Consider the following 22,042-nt stretch of genomic DNA (forward strand, 5'->3'; position numbering starts at 1 on the left):
TTTTTCTGGTTTTTTGTTTTGTTTTGTTTTTTAAATCCCCTAGGATTTCTACACAGACAATCATGTTTTAAATGAACAACAAAGCTTTTTTTTCCCTTTCCAATCAACATGCCTTTTATTTTTTTTATTTGCCTTGCTCCACTGGCTAGGACCTCCAGTACGATGCAAGTGGAAATGGTGAGAGTGGTTAAATGTACTCCTATGTATATTTTATTCTTTTTGAATTTATTACAAATGGAATTGTTTTCTTAATTTGCTTTTTAGATTGTTTGTTTCTATTGTACAGAAATACAACTCAATTTTGTGTGTTGCTCTTGTACTTTGTAATTTTGTTGAAATCGTTTATTTTCTGCAATAGATTTTTGTGGGTTCTTTGGATTTTCCGTATGTAGAATCACGTTATCTGTGAAGAGGGATAGTTTTACTTCTGTTCTAACTTGGATGGTTTTTTTCCTCCTAACTGCTCTGGCAAGAACTTGCAGTACAGCGTTACAGAGAGACAATGAAAGCAGCATCTTCCTTTCGCTCTTGATCTTAGGGGGGAAGCTCTCAGCCTTTCACTGTAATATTGGCTATGGGTTTTTCATAAATATTTTAAAAAATCATGTTAAGGAAGTTCTTTTCTAGTCCTAGTCTCCCAGTATTTTTATTATGAGAGGCTTTCAGATTTTCGTCACATGCTTTTTCTGCATTAATTGAGATGACCATATGGGGTTTCTCCCCCACTACTCTATCGATGTGATGCATTACACTGATTGATTTTTATATTTTGACTCATCCTTGCATCCTGGAATAAATTCTACTTGACTGTGCTATGTAATTCTTAGAATATGCTACCAGGTTTGTTTTGTTAATTTTTTTTGTGTTCTTTTGCATCTATATTCATAAAGGATATTGGTCTATAGCTGTTATTTACTTGTGATGGCTTTAACTGGCTTTGGTATCAAGATAATGCTGGCCACATAGGCTAAGTTAGAGTGTTCTTTCCTCTCCTGTTTTTTGAAGAGCTTGAAAAGAGTCAGTGTTAATTCTTTAAATGTTTGGCACAATTCGCTATTCAAGCCACACGTCCTGGGCTTTTCTCAGTTTGAAAGTTTTTGATTACTGATTCAATCTCTTTTACACCTAGATTAGATTTTACATTGTTCCCTTAGCCACTTTTGGTAATATGTGTGCTTCCAGGAGTTTTTCCAGTTCATCTCTGCTATCTAATTTGTTGGCATCCAAATGTTCATAATGTTCTCTTGTAATTCTTTTTATTACAGAAATAGATATATAGAAAAGGTCAGTAGAAATGTTCCCATTTTCTTTTACGATTGTATTCATTTGTTTCTTTTCTCCTTTTTTCCTTAGTCAGTCTTGCTAAAGTGTGGTCAGTTTTGTTGATTTTTTTCAAAGAACCAATTTTGGACTTTGTTGATTCTATAATTTTCTACTCTGTATTTTGTTTATATCCATTCTAAGTTTTATTAGTTATTTATTCTGTTAGCTGTGAGTTTAGTTGACTCTTCTTTTTTATTTTCTTAAGGTGGACAGCTAAGTTATTGAGATACATCTTGTTTTTTTGATGTGGGCATTTATAGCTGTAGAATTTCCTCTGAGCATTACTTTTGCTGCAATTTATAAGTATTGGTATGTTGTATATTCAGCTAGTTTTTAAATATACATCTTTAAGTTTTCACTTATCTACCTTGTGATTTCTCCTTTGGCTCATTGCTTGTTTGAGTGTGTTGTTTAATTTCCACATATTTGTGAATTTTCTAGCTTTCCTTTTGTTATTTTCATTAATTACTAGTTTCATTTCATTGTGGTAAGAAAAAATACTTTTTAGGATTTCAGTAGTTTAAAATTTATTGACTTATTTTCTGGCCTAATATATGATCTATCCAGGAACATGTATTATGTGCACTTGAGAAAATGTGTATTCTGCTTTTGTTAGATGGGTAGCATGTTCTATTAGTATATATGTCTGTTAGCTCTAATCAGATTATGGTGATGTTCAAAGCCTCCACTTTGTTATTAATATAGTCATGCCAGCTTTTTAATGCTTGCCATTTGCATGATATGTCTCTGTTGATTCTCTTTCCTTTATGCCATCACTTTATATTTATAGTACGTTTCTTGCACACAGAATGTAACTGGAACTTACTTTTCCAAAATCTACTTTCATAGCATCTGTCTTGTACTTGGAGCATTTAGTCCATGTTTATTTGAATATTTATTACTATGATTGGTTTATGTTTATAGTCCTGCTATTTGTTTTCTTTTCATCCCATTTGTTTTTTATTCTTTATTTCTGCATGTTTAGTAATTCATTTTTCTTAATTTATTGGCCTTTTAGAGAAAACTTTTAATATTTTCTGTGAGTTTTAGGGATTACATTTTTTAATCTTATTGTATGATCTATTTAGAATGAATATCGTTAATCCTATTCAGAAATTTGTTTGTTTCACTTTTCAGTTCTATGAATGTTCATGTTTTCTTCAGTTGTTGTTTCTCTGCTGTTATTCTCCATTTGTTCATTATATCTATATTTTCTTTGAAATCCTTGAACATATTTATAATAGCTATGTTAAAGTCCTCTGCTAATCCCAGTATCTGGGATATCTTGGCTTCCATTGATTTTGAATACTTTTTTTTTCTTAATTAAGGGTTTCATTTTCCTGCTTTTTTACACATCTAGATTTTTATTATGCTCTGTATGCTATGAATGAAACATTATAGGGAGCCTGGTCAATGTTGTCTCCCTTTAAAGGGTATTGTATTTAGTTCTGCTAAGAAGTTAAATTACCAGATTTACTTGATATGGATTTAGTCTTTGTTAGAGTGGTTTATTCCAGCTTAATTTTTCCTTCTCAGGTAATGACCTTCCTGAGGTTCAGCTGAATACCTGAAGTTCTCAGCTGCATTTTTCTACTCTGGCTATTTTGAAATGCAGTATTTTCATCTCCGAGAACTGTGGCTGCTTCTCTTTGCTGAGCCTCACAAAATCTTGACCTGTGCATGGACAGCCAAGGATCCTTGGGAAATCTCATGCAGATTTCTGGGCCCTTCTTTTATGTAGATTTCTTCTTTCCAGTATGTTGACCTATTTCAGGGTTCTCATCTTTGCTTTCTGCCTTTTCAGATCAGTGATCCTGCTGTGTATTAGGTGGGCTTCATTTTCCTCAACCATACCTAGAATATGACCCAAGGTGGAAAGCAGGAGTGGACCTGAGGTTCACTACCTGTTTCTTTCCACCCACCATGTTAAAGCAGCTTATGTGCGTGACACTTTATGTTGGGTTCTGTGAGGGATCCAAATAGGCAAATGGCAGCGAGCTTACAATTTAGCCAAAGAGAAAACGTCTATATGTTTTGCGGAATTCGGAGTATTTTCCTTGACTTCCAAAATTCGGGGCTACTAGCTAATTTGTAGGAAGGATTTCCAGATCCATTTTTCTTCTAGATTTTTTCAGACTCCATATTTCAAAATCTAAATGAAAGGTAGGAAGGAGGCAAGGAGGGTATCACATACCAGAGAGATTTATACCCCAAAGTGGATGATTAGCACATTATGAAATAATACAGTATTATTCTCAGGAGGCCTGCCATATAAAATTCCTTCTAATTTATTTTTTTAATGGTATGTACCTAAAATTTCTCTTTCATGTTCTTGGAAGCAAAATAAGAACCAGAGTAGCTTATGAGAGAGTTTTCCTGCTTCAGCCCAGAAAAATGTTGCTTCTGTCCTAGACCCTTTGATCTGGTTCTTACTGCCAGCCTTCATTCCTCCACATCCGTCTATTGAACACTGGCTCTGTTGAAGAGATTCTGCTTGAATATGAGGATAGAGAGATAAAAGACTCAACCAATGCCTTCAAAACACCGACAATCCAGACACTTAAATAAATGCAGTAAAGTGAGGTTAAGGTCTTGGGTAGAGGACAGTCATGGAAACACATAGAACAGACATTTAATCAACACTGGGGAGAGTGAAGATGCCAAGGAAGGCTTCCTAGAGGTGGTGACATCTCAGTTGAGTTTTAAAGTGGGGTGAGGGTGAAGGAACTGGGAATAGGTAAAACATACCTTGGAGAACTGCACCTACAAAAACATGGAAGTCTAGAGAGTCATAGAACTTGAAGTGGGGTTCAATGTGCCTGGGACTTGGATTTCAGGCAGAGACCATAGGGCAAGTTAGAGAACAGGTAGGCAGGGTTAGATGAAGCAGAGACTTTTGATAACCATCAAGCAGGCCTGCCATCCGACTGCTATGAACCATTTCCTTTTCTGAATTTTATTTTATTTTTTAACTCTAGAGCAATACATGTTTATGGCAGGAAATGAAAAAATATATAGATGGGTGAAATGAAGCAAATTATACCACCCACAGTCCTGCCATAAAACTTATTTTAACAAGTTATAAATCCCTCCAGATCAAAATGCTACTAAACTCTAGTAGGAGAGTAGGGAATCTATAAACTCTAGCTGTTTTATAACCCTTTTTTGTTCAGTTAGTATTTTAGGAACGTTTTTACATGTAGATATCTTTTCAATTATTTATAATGCCTGAATAATGGTATTTCTTTAGTTATACTATCATGTATTAAAAAATTCATACATTGTAAATATATTTGAATATTAGACATTTCAATTGTTTTCAATGTTTGACTATTAAAAATTGTATTTAGATAAACGTTCTTGGCCATACAGTTAATGACTTCACTGAGTACTTGTCAATAACTTGATTAAATCCCAGTCTTAAGACAGCAAGCCTGTAAGATTAACATACCTGGAATAATTAGAAAGCATTGCAAGACCATATGTAACCATCTCCCTATTAATCATCCTTAGTTGTTGCAACATCCTAAACAGTGACTTTCCCACACTCTGACTCATAATATTTAATCTGTCAAATCTACCATCTGCAAAGGGAGTGAACTGTCTCATGAAGGGGCGGTGAAGCTGGTTCAATTCAGTTTAACAGACAATGGGGGCCTCCGTGTGCCAGGGAAGGAGGGAGGGAACTCCACAGGGAGCTCAGTTTAGGGAGGGATGTGCCTTATTATCTGCAGTAAATGATGTGAGAGAAGTATGTGTGAGATTCTTGTGCCAGAGGAGGGACGTGCAGCATAGTGTGGGGGGCCATGGGGTTGCAGCGATTTCTTAGAGAAGGTGCCATGCCTGGGCTGACCACCAAGTTGGCATGCTGTAAAGAGCAATCCAATAAGATTCAACAGGGTTTTGGCATGAGGCAAGCAGTTAATCCAAATGATATCTAAATTGCTTTCTAATGCTGCAAACTTATCCCTCTGTAAAATAATCAACCACCTAAAAGACATTCTCACTTTCACTATGTCATTCAATCCTCACAGTGTTCCTATGGGACAAGAGATGTCATTCCCACTTGTACAGAGCAGTAAGTGAGGCTCACACTGTCAGTTAGGAGAGTAGGGAATCTAAGCCTAAGTCTCTTCTACTCCACACCCAAGTTTTATCAGGAAGAATTTGTAGGTAGAGGAAAAAACCCCTGCTAAGGAATTCAGCCTCTACCTACAGATCTTCCCTTTGGTTTGCTCATCCTTTAGAAAGAGAAGGGATAAGAAGGGATAAGCATTCATGGAGACCCTACTGGTGCAACTCTGCATTAGAAGTTTTACATAAATTATCTCAGTCAATCCTCACAACAGTCCTGTGAGGCACAAGAAAGTTCAGTTTACCTGCCCAGATTAAGAAATGTGGCCAACTAAGAGTGACGAAGGCCAGGTGCGGTGGCTCATGCCTGTAACTCAGCGCTTCGGGACTGGTGGGGTGGCTCATGCCTGTAACTCAGCGCTTTGGGACAGGTGCGGTGGCTCATTCCTGTAATCTCAATGCTTTGGGAGGCTGAGTTTGGAGGCTGAGGATCGCTTGAGCCCAGAAGTCCAAGACCAGCCAGGGCAACACAGCAAGATTTTGTCTCTACTAAAAAATTAAAAAATTAACCAGATATGGTGGCATGCACCTGTAGTCCCAGTGACCTGGAAGGTTGAAGTGAGAGGATTGCTTGAGCCTGGGAGGTAGAAGTTACAGTGAGCTGTGATCACACAACTGCACTCCAGCCAGGGTAACAGAGTGAGGTTTGTTTAAAACAAACAAACAAAAAAGAGTGAGGGAGCAGGAACTTTATCTGCCATCAGAGACCATGTGTGTCTTTCCTTATGGCCCAGGTCATTTATCATGTCCTTGCTAAGCCTCTTCCTCTGAGCCTTGTTAAAGTCCTCAAGGTTAGAAGAGTAGTCTATAATTATAAAAAATTCCATTGTATGACTTCAGCTACCTGCAAACCTGACTGAGATGAATAAATTCTTCGTTTTCTTTCACTCTTGCACTCCCTGTTTAGCACATATTCTACAGAAAATGCCTGGTAGATTTAGGACGTGACTGTTCATAGGCCTCAAATGGGGTCAAATTAGGAAAGTCCCCTGGTTTTGGGTGTCAAGGAGTTATCTGCTGAGTGCCTGGACCGCTTGATGGATTTTATGTTTAACTGTTGATTTATTTGTTTTTGTTTTCTGAGGCAGTATCTTTCTCTGTCACCTGGGCTGGAGTTCAGTGGCCTGAGCATGGCTCACTGCAGCCTCGATCTCTTGGGCTCAAGTGATTCACCTGCCTCAGCCTCCCTTGTAGCCAGGACTACAGGCACATACCACCATGCCTGGTTAAGTTTTTGATTTTTCGGTAGAAATGGGGTCTCAGTATGTTTGTGCAGGCTAGTTGAGAACTCCTGGTCTCAAGGGATCCTCCCAATGTGCTGGGATTTCAGCCTCCCAAAGTGCTGGGATTGCAGGCATGAGCCATCGTGCCCAGCCTCTGTTTAACTGTTAACATCTTGAGGTTTCCTTTCAATAAAGAAGTGAGGGCTGGGGAGGTATGATCACAAAACTAGAAGAAGTGTGGCATGATTAAGTCTCTGGTTTCTTAGATCACGTGAGCAAGTGCCGCTATTCTTTGGATCAACATTTGATTCTCCATTTCCTTCTTGGAATATAGATAGTTGCTTCAGGTCGTGAAAAAATACATTCAGTGAAATGAAACAGTAGATGTTCACTAAAAAACTAAAAAGAAAAGTTAGCCATAAACTATCTTATTCCATTGAAATGTTTGGCTGAACACATAAGAATGTTGATGAGGCATTCTTGGATGCCTGTACTGAAATAAACCACAAGAGGAATATTTAGGATATGTTGAAGAGGCTATTTGGCTTAATGAACAAAGGAGTTTCTGCAGGACCAGGGAGTGGAATAAAATTGGCACGATCATTTTGGAGAATATATGGAGTCAAACAGAAAATCAGAATGGAGTTTTCAAAGAGGATATGTTAGGGAATAAAGGCTGATAAATAACACTTGTATTTGTAGGAAAATAGGGAGAGTGAATCAAGGAATTCAAAGGGAAAGAGAAACTCACTTCGAGTAGGGGAGAAAAAAACCCTATAATTTTCACTCTTCTTTGTAGGTAAAAAGAAAACAAATGAAAATAAGATATCAGATGTTAGTAAGAATTTACAGGAGTATAAAGTTGGTTTTATGGACGCAAAGCCCTTTTCATTGCTGTACGAAACTCTTGGCTGCATGCTAACTATGGACATCTGATCTCCTCACAGCTGTATTCTGCTGTTTTGTGCTCTTGGCTTGTACCTTGTACCCTAGGCCTGTGGGAAACCAGCACCGTCCCAGGGTTCTGGAGGGTAGGCCAAGGTTAGATACTGGAGTGGGTTATTTAATTTGTTGTGCTGATTCTTCTTAGGGAAGAATGAAGATTGCTTGTTAGAACTGTAGCTCTGAGAGATGACTATGAAATATTAAATTGACTCCAATAGCCTGAGTCATTTTGAAAACTCCCAAGCTCAGGATAAAAAATATAATCCTATTTAGAAATTCTTGATGTGATCACTGATGTGGCATTTCCACAAAACCTGTAAATTAAAAATTACATAATCCAAAGTCAGTTAAATAGTAAGATATTATAACAAATTCTTTTATTTCGTTAGTCTTTCAAACTGTGGGTAACTACACCCTCAACCCAGGGATTTTAAGTTTTTTCCACTGATGGCTAAAAACCAATGGAAGTAACTCTAGTCCTGGTAGCAGCTTACTGTGGGGTGACCTACCTTTGAAGTAATTTATTGATTCTAGCTGATTCTTACATTGTTAGTCATCAAGTTAGGCTTGATGAGAAATGTATATAAATTGAATTGGGGATTCAAGTATTATGTTGCATTTCTCCTCACAACTAGAGATAAATTTGCCATCATTTTTCCCTTCATAGGCTCATGCCAAAATCTGGCATCTCTACAATACTTCTTTCCGTCCCACTCAGGGAGGCCAGGTGTCCATTGCCCTAAGCTCTCACTGGATCATTCCTCAAAGTATGACCAACCACAACATCAAAGAATGTCAAAAATCTCTGGATTTTGTACTAGGCTGGTTTGCCAAACCCATATTTATCGATGGTGACTATCCCGAGAGCATGAAGAATAACCTTTCATCTCTTCTGCCTAATTTTACTGAATCTGAGAAAAAATTCGTCAATGGAACTGCTGACTTTTTTGCTCTTTCCTTTGGACCGACCTTGAGCTATCAACTTGTGGACCCTCACATGAAATTCCACCAATTGGAATCTCCCAGCCTGAGGCAACTGCTTTCCTGGATTGATCTTGAATATAATCATCCTCAAATATTTATTGTGGAAAATGGCTGGTTTGTCTCAGGGACCACCAAGAGAGATGATGCCAAATGTATGTATTACCTCAAAAAGTTCATCATGGAAACCTTGAAAGGTATGATTGTGGGTAAAGTTCTCATTTCCTGCCAAAATCTTAATCGTTTATGAAGATTATCTAATATAAACCATGTGAATTTATATTTTTAAATCCTAATGAAGACATGTATTTTGGCAATAGTAGGAATGCATTCATGTACCACCTTTCTCATTTGGAATCTTGAGGAACGTGAGTTAATTTTTAAACACCCACTTATAAATGAGAAATTGGGTTATAATATTTGTAATTACTTAACTTTCAGAGTTACTACTCTAGATTTTTAGATTAAATCAAACATAAAATAAATCCCAGGATATCTAGCTCTCTGCGCATGTTTTCCAGTTCTTGTTATTTTGGTTGAATAAAACACTCTTTAAAGAAGAAGGAATGTCCATGTTTCCTAAAGAAAATAGCAAAATAGCATAAATGGAGCATGCGTTTAAAGCCTTTGTTTATTTATGGTGTCAGGCACAATACTGGGTGTCTAGGATAGACGTCTTGGTACAAGATGTCTTTCCTAGGTTGTAGAACATCTATTATGTATAAGGAACTATTCCATCAAGGGGCTCAGGAATCCAAAAAACGTATTGGAGATAAACCTATTTTGAGGGCATTTATTTGTAGAGTTATATGGGTTTAATTAGAGTCTTTTGTCAAGAAGAAAAATCACTGATTTACCAAACAAGAAGCCTTACCTTTTATTTATTTAAGGAGAACGCTCAGATGCTCTTGAATCACGATGCAAGTGCCCAGCAAAGGGTCATGTTGCTCTTGTCCCCTCTTCCCTTTGCAGCCATCAAGCTGGATGGGGTGGATGTCATCGGGTACACTGCATGGTCACTCATGGATGGTTTTGAGTGGCACAGAGGTTACAGCATCAGGCGTGGACTCTTCTATGTCGATTTTCTAAGCCACAACAAGACGTCGTTGCCAAAGTCTTCAGCCTTATTCTACCAAAAGCTGATAGAGAAAAATGGCTTTCCTCCTTTACCTGAGAATCGACCCATAGAAGGGACATTTCCCTGTGACTTTGCTTGGGGAATTGTTGACAACTACATTCAAGTAAGTCAGCTGACAAAACCAATCAGCAGTGTCACCAAGCCCTGTCTCTAGTAAGTAGTGCTTCCTTCCTAGGCGGATTGTCATGACACACTGTCCACTTTTTGAGCCCAAAGCGATTCCTTATGAGCACAGTAGGGGCACAGTTTGGAATGCTGCACCCTTCTCTCCAAAAATCTTCCAGTCTTCATCTTGTTAAGTTAGATCCAAAGGGAAATCAATTTAAAACATGCAAATGTTTAAGATCCGACTAAGACAGTAAAAAGATAAAACACTCTTTTTTCATACTGTGGTTTTTGATCCTTTTTAAAGCAGTTGAATTTTTTCATGAACAGAATCTAACACAGAACTCCAAAGCCTCCGAATTTCAGTGGTGCTGCTGAAACTGTGGCAGGAACATTAGGGAGAGTCCTGCAGAGGCACAACTGTAGACCCCACACATGTGCAGAAATACCCCCAAAAACTAAACCCTGGATCCGATGATTCGCTCGTCAGAATGTCTTTTTTAGCAGTAGTCATTGAAATGGTATGAAATTTCTTCACAATGATCCACCAATATGTATTGAGCATCTACTCCTGTTGTAAGCCCTTAATAAAAGTCCCAAATTTTGAAGGGACGTGTTTTTCGGCATTTGATTGGATGCGCTAGTAAGCACTTACTGGATATCTAGTGTGTCCAAAGCCTTGTGTTAGTTGCTGGGGTCTCTTGGTTAAGGGGAGTGCAGTAGAGGGTACACTGAGAAGTGTAAGGGCAACCTTTGCTTTCAAAGGAGCAAAGGAGTCCAATGAGAAAAACTATGCATGCGCAAATGGTGCGATGGAGTGAATGCGGCATGGTGGTAAGTAACCGGGGTGGGGCTGGGGGATTGCTGCTGATAGAGTCCCAAGTGTGAAAATGGCCCTCAAGACAGAGACAGAGTTCAGTGTCCATAGACAAGCAGTTGGCTTTGGCATGTTGGGTTATGGTAGCCAGTTCGTTGGTTCTGCAAATCACAGCTTGAAAGGAAACACTTGGAAGGATGTAAAATGGGTTGCTGTTTTCTTGCAAATGTCAAATTGAAATTTTTTATTTACAAGGAAATAAATTAACACTATCCTTAATACATTTTTTGCTGTCTGGGATTCTTCTTCTTTTTTAGACCATCCAGTTCATTTTACAGGCAGTCTCAGACCTAAGCCCTCGCCTTCCATTTAAAAGATGACTGGATATGTCATCTTTTATGCTAGGATATGTGAGCCCAGGAGAAAGGCTTCTGAGCTCCCTCCTGCTCAGTGTATGATTTTCTGCCCTGCTCCATCTCTCTCCTTCTCCCACAGCCTCCTGCTATTTGGAATCTTCTTATCCTAATTTCCCTCCTCAGAGTGGATTCCACTGTGGGATTCAGAGAGGATCTGAGGTGGGAGAAGTGTGGCTGATGAGGAAGAAGAGGAGAAGGAGAAAGGGAAGAAGGCCTCCAAAGCCCTCCTTCCTCCTCCTCTTTACTGGGGTCGGGGATAGATTGATGGTCCCTGGTCCTTGTTCTATCTCTTAACCTTCTGCCTGCTCCCTGCTGAGCACTGTGCCCTGTCGTTGAAGGGCTGATGCTTCACACAGATCTCTGATAGCAGCCTGAGCCTGCAGGTTCAGTCCTTTGTATGTGGCACAGTCTCCCAGCCAGCATTGCTGTGCAGACCGTGGGAACCAATGCAGAACAAGAGTGGGGGTCTCGGCGGGAGTCCTACTTCTGCTCTCTTCCTCATCCAGGGGCTTTGTGCTGGCTTTGGGAATTGGTAAGTAGTGAGAAAGTCTTAAGGGCACATCCTACTTCCTTGAGGGAGAAGAGCAAATGCTGGTCAGAAGCAATAAACATAGCAGTGGAAATGGGAGAGAATTCCTTTTTCTACAACACTCTAGAAGCTATTGTTTTAGAATCTGACCTAAGATCAGCCACTAATTGGCCCCAGAGGTCTCTCTCTGTCAGAGCACACTGTCCTTTTTTCCTCATCCGCTTGGGGACCACACCCCTCCTCCTGGCAGCGTCTCCTCCTGTGCAGAACCCAACAAACACAAAATTAAGTCACTCCCAAATCCACAGCAGATGGGAACTTCTCTGGAAGCTCTCTGGTGGGGAAAGGCTGCAATTGCTATTTTCTTCTGGTTTTCATCTCGGGCTTTGCATTATATTGACAGTGCCCTTCTCAAGCTAACTCCCCAGCTGACACAGTCAAAGAAGTTCTTTGTATGTTGGTTCTGAGGTGTGTGTGTTTTCACCTACAAGCAGTACTCTACAGCTTTAAGACATTATATTAAAGTCCTGAGAAGTGAGTTTTAAACCACTGAACTTCATCTTTTTCCTCCTGGCTAGTATTTCAAACTCTTAGCGTTTGAGGCATGCATTTCACCTGAACAACTTGAAAAATAATATGCTAAGAAGCACACAAACTGTCTGAAGCCTGACCTGAGGCTCATTCACATAGATTGTCACTTTACTTGGACCCATTTTCTCAGCTGAGAGGTTTGTTTTCCCATAACCACAGATGCTCGTAGTTAACATAAATATAGAACTCACTGTGGAGGACATAGAGTCTCTTTAACATGGTCCGTGTTAGGAGAAAGTTTCTCCCATAACATTCTAAATATGTGCTTTAATATCCATTCCTTCTGAAAGGTCCAACTCCACTATTTTGTTTTTTAGTAAAATCTAAGTTAACAAATTAATGGAGATATGGTAGAATTTTTTGCCTCAAATGTCCTATATTTTCAAAAAATATTTTTTCCCCAGAAAGGATACCCTTGTCTTTCACATTTGTTCTCAGATGGACTGAATAAAAGCTGTTATTTTGGAACAATCATGGTAGAAAAGTTATGAACTTAGTCAACTCAGAGCGCTATAAAAATAATCAAAAAAATTCCTTCAAACTCTGAACACTTCAAAAGAGCGTGCAAATAGTCTCTTCTTGGAAGCAAAGGAAACATGATTTGTGGGGTGCATCACAGTGGAAAAATACTTCTGACAGTATTCCCACAGCATTAGAGGAAGTGCATGCGTGGGTGTTCTGCAAGGGACAGTTCTCCAGAAAAGGCAATTTCCCTTTGACATGCTGTTTTCAGTGACTTCTTTGTAAACACACTTACCTCTCCAGAGAAAGAGCAGTGCATTTGCAACAGGCCTGTAAAATGCAGCAAAATCTCTGCTACAGTTTCTGACCTCTGCTTTTATACAGAGCATGAGACCACGGAACCTGTTCTAACAGGATTATTTCAGAGGGAAACATGGGCTCGGGGTGCAGACCTTCCAGCTGGATTTTTCAGTTTGCATTCCTTCCACAGCTGCCTTGCGAAGGAATGATTTTTTTGATTTTAATTTTATAACTTGTCCACTTTTCCTAAATACATATTTTTATTTGGCAGGCTTTTTATAGTATATGATTGAGAACTATAATTGTCATCATTGTTACAGAAGAATAATTTAGAAATTTTTTTAAACTGTTAAAAAATTTCTCTAGGGGTGGAAGATAATATTGTTCTTTCCTTCCAAAAAGTATCTCTCGGACTTCCTTTTTTTTTTTTTTTTAAAGACAAACTCTCGCTCTTGTTACCCAGGCTGGAGTGCAGTGGCGTGATCTCGGCTCACCGCAACTTCCACCTCCCGGGTTCAAGTGATTCTCCTGCCTCAGCCTCCCGAGTAGCTGGGATTACAGGCTACGAGCCACCGTCCCGAGCTAATTTTTTGTATTTTTAGTAGAGATGGGGTTTCACCATATTGGTCAGACTGGTCTCAAACTCCTGACCTCGTGATCTGCCCTCCTCGGCCTCCTAAAGTGCTGGGATTGCAGGTGTGAGCCATCGTGCCCAGCTTCTCTCTTGTACTTACTACCATCAGTCAGATTGAATTTGTTAAATTCTGTCACTGACCTCAAAGCCAACAAAAAGCAAGAGTTATGTCTATTTAGCATCATCTCCTCTACCTTTAGGGTGTAATTTTAAGCACAATTTAATTATAAATATCTTTTCACATTTTTAGTCAACTTACCCAGTTTTTAAAATTTATTTATTTATTTTTGAGACAAGGTCTTGCTCCATCACTGAGGCTGATGTCCAGTTGTGTGATTATGACTCACTGCAGCCTTGACCTCCCAGGCTTAGGTGCTCCTCCCACCTGAACCTCCTGGGCGACTGGGACTACAGGCCTGTGCCACCACGCCTGGCTAAGATGGGGTTTTGACATGTTGCCGTATCTGGCCTTGAATTCCTATCCTCAAATGATCCTCCTGCCTGGTCCTCTCAAGGTGCTGGGATTATAGGCATGAGCCACTGCACCTGGACAACTCACTCACGTTTTAAGCTTTTTCTTTTTTTTTTAAATTTGAAAGTCTCATACCATTAGTGATTTCTTACATTAAAAGAAAAACACCCAAATATGCTCTGCTTGCATAATACTGGCTAGCAGTGTGCAAGACTCATTAGCATTTATCATCTGAAGTGACCCAATCCAGACTTTTGGGGGTAACATCAAAGAAATAGTTCAAGATTTGTAACTACAGGTAAAGTGAGTGTCATATCAGAAAGTGGGATATTGTCTTTCCCAGGAGCTGACAACTTATGAAAAATAGTTTACATTCTCATATTCTGTTTTTGCTCATATTCCTGGCTAGTTTTGCAGAAATAATTGCATTGAATTACTTCCTCAGATCGTCCAGGTGATGCTAACGTTTACTCTGCCCTTCACAGGTAGATACCACTCTGTCTCAGTTTACCGACCCGAATGTGTACCTGTGGGATGTCCACCGCAGCAAAAGGCTTATTAAAGTGGACGGGGCTGTGACCAAGAAGAGAAAATCCTATTGTGTTGACTTTGCTGCCATCCGGCCCCAGATTGGTTTGCTGCAGGAAATGCATGTTACCCATTTTCGCTTCTCCTTGGACTGGGCCCTGATCCTGCCTCTGGGTAACCAGTCACAGGTGAACCACACCATCCTGCACTACTATCGCTGCATGGTCAGCGAGCTCGTCCGTGCCAACATCACCCCGGTGGTGGCCCTGTGGCAGCCTTCGACCCCAAACCAAGGACTCCCGCGGCCCCTGGCCAGGCAGGGTGCCTGGGAGAACCCCTACACTGCCCTGGCCTTTGCGGAGTATGCCCGACTGTGCTTTCAAGAGCTTGGCCGGCACGTCAAGCTTTGGATAACGATGAATGAGCCACAGACAAGGGACATGACATTCAGTGCCGGCCACAACCTTCTGAAGGCCCATGCCCTGGCTTGGCATATATACGATGAAAAGTTTAGGCATGCTCAGAACGGGAAAATATCCATAGCCTTGCAGGCTGATTGGCTAGAACCTGCCTGCCCTTTCTCCCAAAAGGACAAAGAAGCGACCAAGAGAGTTTTGGAATTTGACATTGGCTGGCTGGCCGAGCCCATTTTCGGCTCTGGAGATTATCCATGGGTGATGAGGGACTGGCTGAACCAAAGAAACAATTTTCATCTTCCATATTTCACTGAAGATGAAAAAAAGCTAATCCAGGGTACATTTGACTTTTTGGCTTTAAGCCATTACACCACCATCCTTGTAGACTCGGAAAAGGAAGATCCAGCAAAATATAACAATTACCTAGAAGTGCAAGAGATGACCGACACCACGTGGCTCAACTCCCCCAGTCAGGTGGCGGTAGTGCCCTGGGGGTTGCGCAAAGTGCTGAACTGGCTGAAGCTGAAGTACGGAGACATCCCCATGTACATAATATCCAACGGAATCGACGACGGGCTGTACGCTGAGCACGACCAGCTGAGGGTATATTATATGCAGAATTACATAAACGAAGCTCTTAAAGGTAAGGAGCTCCAACCGCGGCAATTTCTTGAAGGTTATGTCAACAGAGGGCATGACACCTGATTAAATCTCCAACATCAACACACACTGTCACCGTCGTTGGAATGGAGGGTTACCCATGTTGTGCCTCCCTGAAACAGTCCAAGAGATATCTAGCGTTTTCCCAAGGATAGAGGAGTGTAGCTAAAAGTAGAAGACTAGAAATTCCTATCTCCTACTCTGGATCTATGCAAGCAATGATTCTCTTGTCTTCTGTCTCAGCTGGCCCCACAGCAGTCTTAACTGGTTCATGTACATAAAGCACTATGTAAAGATTTAACCCCACCAGGCACCGTGGTCACACCTGAAATCCCAGCATTTTGGGAGGCCAAGGTGGGAGGATTGCTTGAGCCTAGGAGTTTGAGAACAGCCTGGGCAACACAGTGAGACCTTGGCTCTGTTAAAAGTCACAAAAATTAGCTGAGTATGGTGACATGTGCCTGCAATTCCAGCTACTCGAAAGGCTGAGGCAGGAGGATTGCTTGAGCTTGGGAGGTCCAGCTGCAGTGAGCCATGATCACATCACTGCACTCCAGCCTGGGTGACAGAGCAAAACCCTATTTCCAAAAAAAAAAAAAAAAGGTCAGGCATGGTGGCTGATGCTTGTAATCCCAGCACTTTGGGAGGCTGAGGCAGGCAAATCAGTTGAGGTTAAGAGTTCGAGACCAGCCTGGCCAACATGGTGAAACCCCATCTCCACTAAAAAGACAAAAATTAGCCAGGTGTAGTGACACACACCTGTAATCCCAGCTACTCGTGAGGCTGAGGCAGTAGAATCCCTTGAACTCAGGAGGTGGAGGTTGCAGTGCCATTGCATTCTAGCCTGGGTGACAGCAAGACTCCATCTCAAAAATAAAATAAAATAAATAAGATTTAACCCAAGTACATCATAGTAGGTTGAAATATGTTAAACATCCAGTTACCAGTGAGGTCCAGTTTTGTTCTCTCTATGCAGTAAATTAATTACTGTGACACAGGTTTGCAAAAGAGAAAAGATATATTTGCAAGGGCACCAAGCGAGGGGGTGGGAGAATAACTTCCAAGCCCGCTTCTCTGAAGATAAGGCTTAGGAATATGTATGGTTTAGGTACTGGGTGGTCTGAGGCATGGTGAAGAGTGATTGGCAGGGGGAAAAATGAAGTCAGAAGTTGGACACATGCACAGAAAATGCTGGTGTTAGTGTGATCAGAGGATAGAGTTCTGGGCCCCCGATGTCGAAAGACCACCTCTCAGGCACTTGTTCAGGCCCACTGGAAGGGTCAGTGGTCTTAACTGGTTTGAACTGGACAAGAGCTGCCCCAAGTTCCTGGGAAACAACTGAAGTGACCGTTGCCATGGTGATCTGTAAATATCATCTATGAAGTAGCCAGTGAAAGTTAAGTTTCAGGAGACAGTGGGGCAACCTTCAGCTTCACAGAAAAAGGAAAAAAAAAAAAAAAAAAAAAACAAATGCACAAAAAGCAAGTGACCAGAAGCAACCAGGACAGGCAGACCTGATCCAGGTAATCCCTGGGTTTCAATCCTGCCAAATGCAGCTCAATATTTGTCTTGATCATTTGCCTATTTGGCTTTGCATAAAAGAAGGCTTTTCTGATGAAATCTAATTGAGTCTGAAGTTGTAGTAAACGGTATCGGAAACGTCCAGCAGGAAGGCTAGGTAAAAATGTGTCGTGTGCAAAATACGTAGTAACTACACTCCTGTCCTTTTGTTTTTCCAGCCTACGTACTGGATGGTATCAATCTGTGCGGATATTTTGCGTACTCGTTTAACGATCGCACAGCTCCGAAGTTTGGCCTCTATCGTTACGCTGCAGATCAGTTTGAGCCCAAACCATCCATGAAACATTACAGGAAAATTATCGACAGCAATGGTTTCCCGGGCCTAGAAACTCCGGAAAAATTTTGTCCGGAAGAATTCACCGTGTGTACTGACTGCGGTTCTTTTCACACCCGAAAGTCCTTACTGGGTTTCATTGTTTTTCTGGTTTTTGCTTTTATTATTTCTCTCTCCCTTATATTTTACTACTCAAAGAAAGGCAGAAGAAGTTACAAATAGTTCTGAGCATTTTCCTGTTCATTCTTTTTGAAATAATTATGCAGATATATCAGCTGTTTTTGCACCTTTAAGTGTTGTGAAAAAGTACATTTCATACATCTGACTTCTAGAAAACGTTTTTATGGCTTATGACAGAGATTTTGAACTGGGCATATAGGTGATTATAAAATATTGAATAATGTGAATAGTGCCTGAACTTGTTCTCTTTTTGGGTGAATAAAAACCTGACAGGCACTATAATTTCTGTAACACATTAACAAAAGCATAACAAATAGGAACCACACTAATGTAACATTTGTACAGAAATTTGAATGACAGGATTAGGAATGTTTTCATCAGCACCCACTTCTAAATTTAATGTGTTTCTGGAAGTAAATTGCAAGAGTTCAAATAGAAAGTTATGTTCCAAGTAACAGTTTCTCAAGCTCTGTAATAATGCCTAGTGGCTTCCCCTTTGTCATATCAAGTTTCCTCTGAAAAAGAAGATGGCAGATACAGGAGAGATGACAGTGGGCCCTAGCCTGGAATGTTCCTTTCAAAAGCAATGCTTCTGTCAAATACTAGTATTAATTTATGGATCTGGTTAATTACATACTTAGAGAGCAAATTATGGAAATGTATATTTTATATGATTTTTGAGGCCCTCTCTAAGCCCTGGGCCCCTGACAGATTTGTCTCACTGGCACCTTGTTGAGGGTCTTGCACACAGGCCACTTTTGATAAATGTCTGCAGAAAAATACACATGAAATCCTGAGATATTGGGCTCTTCAGGAGGCATAAAGCAATTGTGAAATGCAGTATACTGCAGTGGCTCTAGGTGGAGGAAAGGAGGAAAAAGCACTTATTATGTGCAATATTATGATTAATTTGATTATATACTATTTTTGAGTAGACCTTGGAATGAATGACATGACCTTTCCCTAGAGAATAAGGATGAAATAATCACTCATTCTATGAAGAGTGATGCTGCTTTCTATTCTTTAGATGTACTGTAACTTCTTTGAACTGATAGCTTTACAAATTCTTAGTAGATTCAAAAGCAATCTGGTCTGAATAACACTGGATTTGTTTTCGGGATCTCTGAGGTCCATTTTATGTTTTGCTGCTACTTCTGTGGAAGTAGCTTTGAACTAGTTTCACTTTGAACTTTTACACTGAAACATGCTAGTGATTTCTAGAAAGGGCTAATTAGGTCTCATCCTTTAATGTCCCTTAAATAAGTCTTGCTGATTTTCAGACAGGGAAGTCTCTCTATTACACTGGAGTTGTTTTATAGATAAGTCAATATTGCATCAGGCAAGATAAGCCAATGTTATAGCAGGTATTACTAACCTCACTGACACAGGGTCGTAGCGTATAATAATATGCTGTACTGTATAATATATCATCTTTAGAGGTGGTATGAATTTTTTCATGAAAGATAAGCTTTTGGTGACATTCCTTTTAAACTAGACTTACTAAAATTTGATGCTAGAGAATCAAGTTTATTATATGTATATATTTTTCTGATTATAAGAGTAATATATGTTCATTGTAAAAACTTTTAAAACATAGAAACTATATGCAAAGAAAAAAGAAAAATTATCTATAATCTCAAACCCAGAAATAATAGCCACTATTAACATTTCCTGTGTAGTTTATTTTACAGTCAGATCATATTGTATACAGTTAGTATCTTTATTAATTTTTGTTATGAAACTTTTCTTTGTCATTATTAGTCATCAAAAGCCCGATTTTTAATAGTCGTTGAGTATTCCACAATAAGAACGCATCACAACTCATTTAGCCATTCCTGTTTGTTAGACTAGTTCCTTATTATACTGTTGACGAATATTGTTTAAAAATAATTTTGTTGCTACATTTAATTTCCTTAAATGTAAAGACAAGTAATTCTGCTCTTTGATAAAGTATCATATTAATAATAAACCCTGCCTGCAACTTTTTGCCTTCTTTCATAATCATATGAGTGGTTGCTAGTTAATTATTTTTTTAATTAAAAAAACTCGAGTTGACTAAACCACATAAGATCTGATGGGAGCAGTCGAGAAATGGGTGTGTCTGCAAGAGGCCCGACGCCTGTGGCTGGAAGATGGTAGGGGCGGGAGGGCGACCCAGTCTAGGCCACGTGTGGAGCGGAGAGAATTTCAGAGGTGAGACAGCGAAATACACAAGAGCTGAAAAGGACAAAACAAGTGGAAGCAGCGAAGAGAAGCGACCTCTGAGAACCATCCAGCTACCTTCTTCTTCTTCTTTTTTTTTTAATTACATTTTAGGTTTTGGGGTACACACGTGGCAGTGTGATTTGCTGCCTTCCTCCCCTTCACCCCTCCCTGTGTCCATGTGTTCCCATTGCTCATTACCGGCCTATGAGTGAGAATATGCGGTATTTCATTTTCTGTTCTTGTGTCAGATTGCTGAGAATGATGTTCTCCAGATTCATCCATGTCCCTACAAAGGACACGAACTCATCATTTTTCATGGCTGCATAATATTCCATGGTGTATATGTGCCACATTTTCCCAGTCCAGTCTATCATTGACGGGCATTTGGGTTGGTTCCAGGTCTTTGCTATTGTAAACAGTGCTGCAATGAACATTCCTGTGTATGTGTCCTATAGTAGAACGATCTATAGTCCTTTGGATATATACCCAGTAATGGGATTGATGGGTCAAATGGAATTTCTATTTCTAGGTCCTTGAGGAATCGCCACACTGTCTTCCACAATGGTCGAACTAATTTACACTCTAATGCACACCTAGTGCTGTCTCTGAGTCGGGTACAGCTTCGCAGGTGGCTGGGGTGAACGAGAGAGGGGAGGGCCTCTAGGATCATCCCTGGGACCGCCAGGCGAGGCGGTGGCGCTGGAGGCGGGGACTTCCTGGTCCCTTGGGGCGAAGCGCACCCATCCCTCCACCGCGTCTCAGAGAACCGCGTTCTTTCCACTCTAGTCTTCTTCTCTGATGCTTTCCTCTCGTTAATTCTGGTGTACAGATAATATAGACACCATTCTCCAGAATACCTACATCTCTTCTTCCGTTGTGGGCCAATTCTACAGGGGTGCTAAGTGGCTGACCTGTGGTTCCCCGAGGTCTCTGGGCTGTTTGCTATACATTGCATTGCCGGCGCATTCCTTTAATCTCAGGTGGACCTTTGTCCCCTGTTCATTTTGGGCTGGTTTGGAAGGACGGTTTTCCAGTTTCATTAGGGACACGTCATTTTATCTTTGACTTCCGCAGTCAATAATTAGAACAGTAGCTGGGTCCTGTGGCTCATGCCTGTAATCCCCATACTTTGGGAGGCCAAGATGGGAGGATCACTTGAGGCCAGAAATTTGAGACCAGCCTGGGCAAAATAGTGAGACCCGTCTCAAAAAAAAATTTTTTTTAATTAGCTGTGCCTCGTGGTGTGCACCTGTAATCACAGCTACTCAGCAGGGGTGAGGGGTGGGGGCTGGTGTGGGAGAGTCATTTGAACCTGGGAGGTCAAGGCTGCAGTGAGGTATGTTCATGACATTGCCCTCCAACCTGGGCAACAAGCAATGAGTCCTGCCTCTAGAATAATGACAAGAAGAATCTATTAGAGCCTTGGAAGCTAAACTTTACATTATTTATAACAGTGCTGCTCAACAGGGATACAATACAAGCAAGTCATGTATTTCATTTTAAATTTTCTAGTAGACATATTAAAAAATACAAAGGCATGGAAGAGATAAATTTTAATAATATATTTTCCTTTCCAGTATATCCAAAATATTATAATTCAAAATGTAACTGATGTGAACATTATTGAAATAGTTTACATACTTTTTTGGTACTAAGTAATTTTGGTACTGAGTAATTAGATTGTTCTGTAGCATCTCCGTTTAATATTTAATATTGATTATCCTGCTGGAAATTTGCACCTGGAAGGGAACATGTTAATTTGGAGGATGCTGGCCATCCTGGACTCGAGGACCTCAGTTCTAGAGGGGAAGGCAGAGGCCATGTCTTGTATATTTTTCAGTGTTTAGCTCAGTATCTTATACATAATATTGTTCAACAAATGTTGATTAATCGAATACATGTAGGATTAAATGATAAGCAGAATTAGCTCCCTGCCATCACCTGGGCCCAGAGACTGGTTTCATAGAGATCAGCTGTCAGCCAGAAATAGAAATGAGTTAGATGCCACACAGCTCCATCCTATATATTCAGAGGAAGGAATGGTAACCTGTCTTACCGAAAATTTTCTGCTGTCCTAAGTTACTGCCCCCAGACAAATCACTACGTGAAAGCTTGTAACTTTTTGTCT

At 40.3% G+C, this 22,042-nt stretch overlaps 1 protein-coding gene across 1 annotated transcript in view; it reads left to right on the forward strand.

The window, feature by feature from the left end:
- KL (klotho) overlaps window positions 1–19,690 on the forward strand; it is a 53,970-nt gene extending 34,280 nt beyond the window's left edge. The window contains exons 2-5 of the mRNA XM_035302454.3: window positions 8,293–8,803; window positions 9,579–9,847; window positions 14,556–15,657; window positions 17,414–19,690. Coding sequence (XP_035158345.1) covers window positions 8,293–8,803; window positions 9,579–9,847; window positions 14,556–15,657; window positions 17,414–17,751 — 2,220 coding nt within the window. The 3' untranslated portion in view covers window positions 17,752–19,690. The remainder of the gene's footprint in view (window positions 1–8,292; window positions 8,804–9,578; window positions 9,848–14,555; window positions 15,658–17,413) is intronic.
- Window positions 19,691–22,042: the final 2,352 nt, after the last annotated feature.

Source organism: Callithrix jacchus, chromosome 5 (assembly GCF_049354715.1).
Source record: "Callithrix jacchus isolate 240 chromosome 5, calJac240_pri, whole genome shotgun sequence".
NCBI classification, from domain to species: domain Eukaryota; kingdom Metazoa; phylum Chordata; class Mammalia; order Primates; family Cebidae; genus Callithrix; species Callithrix jacchus.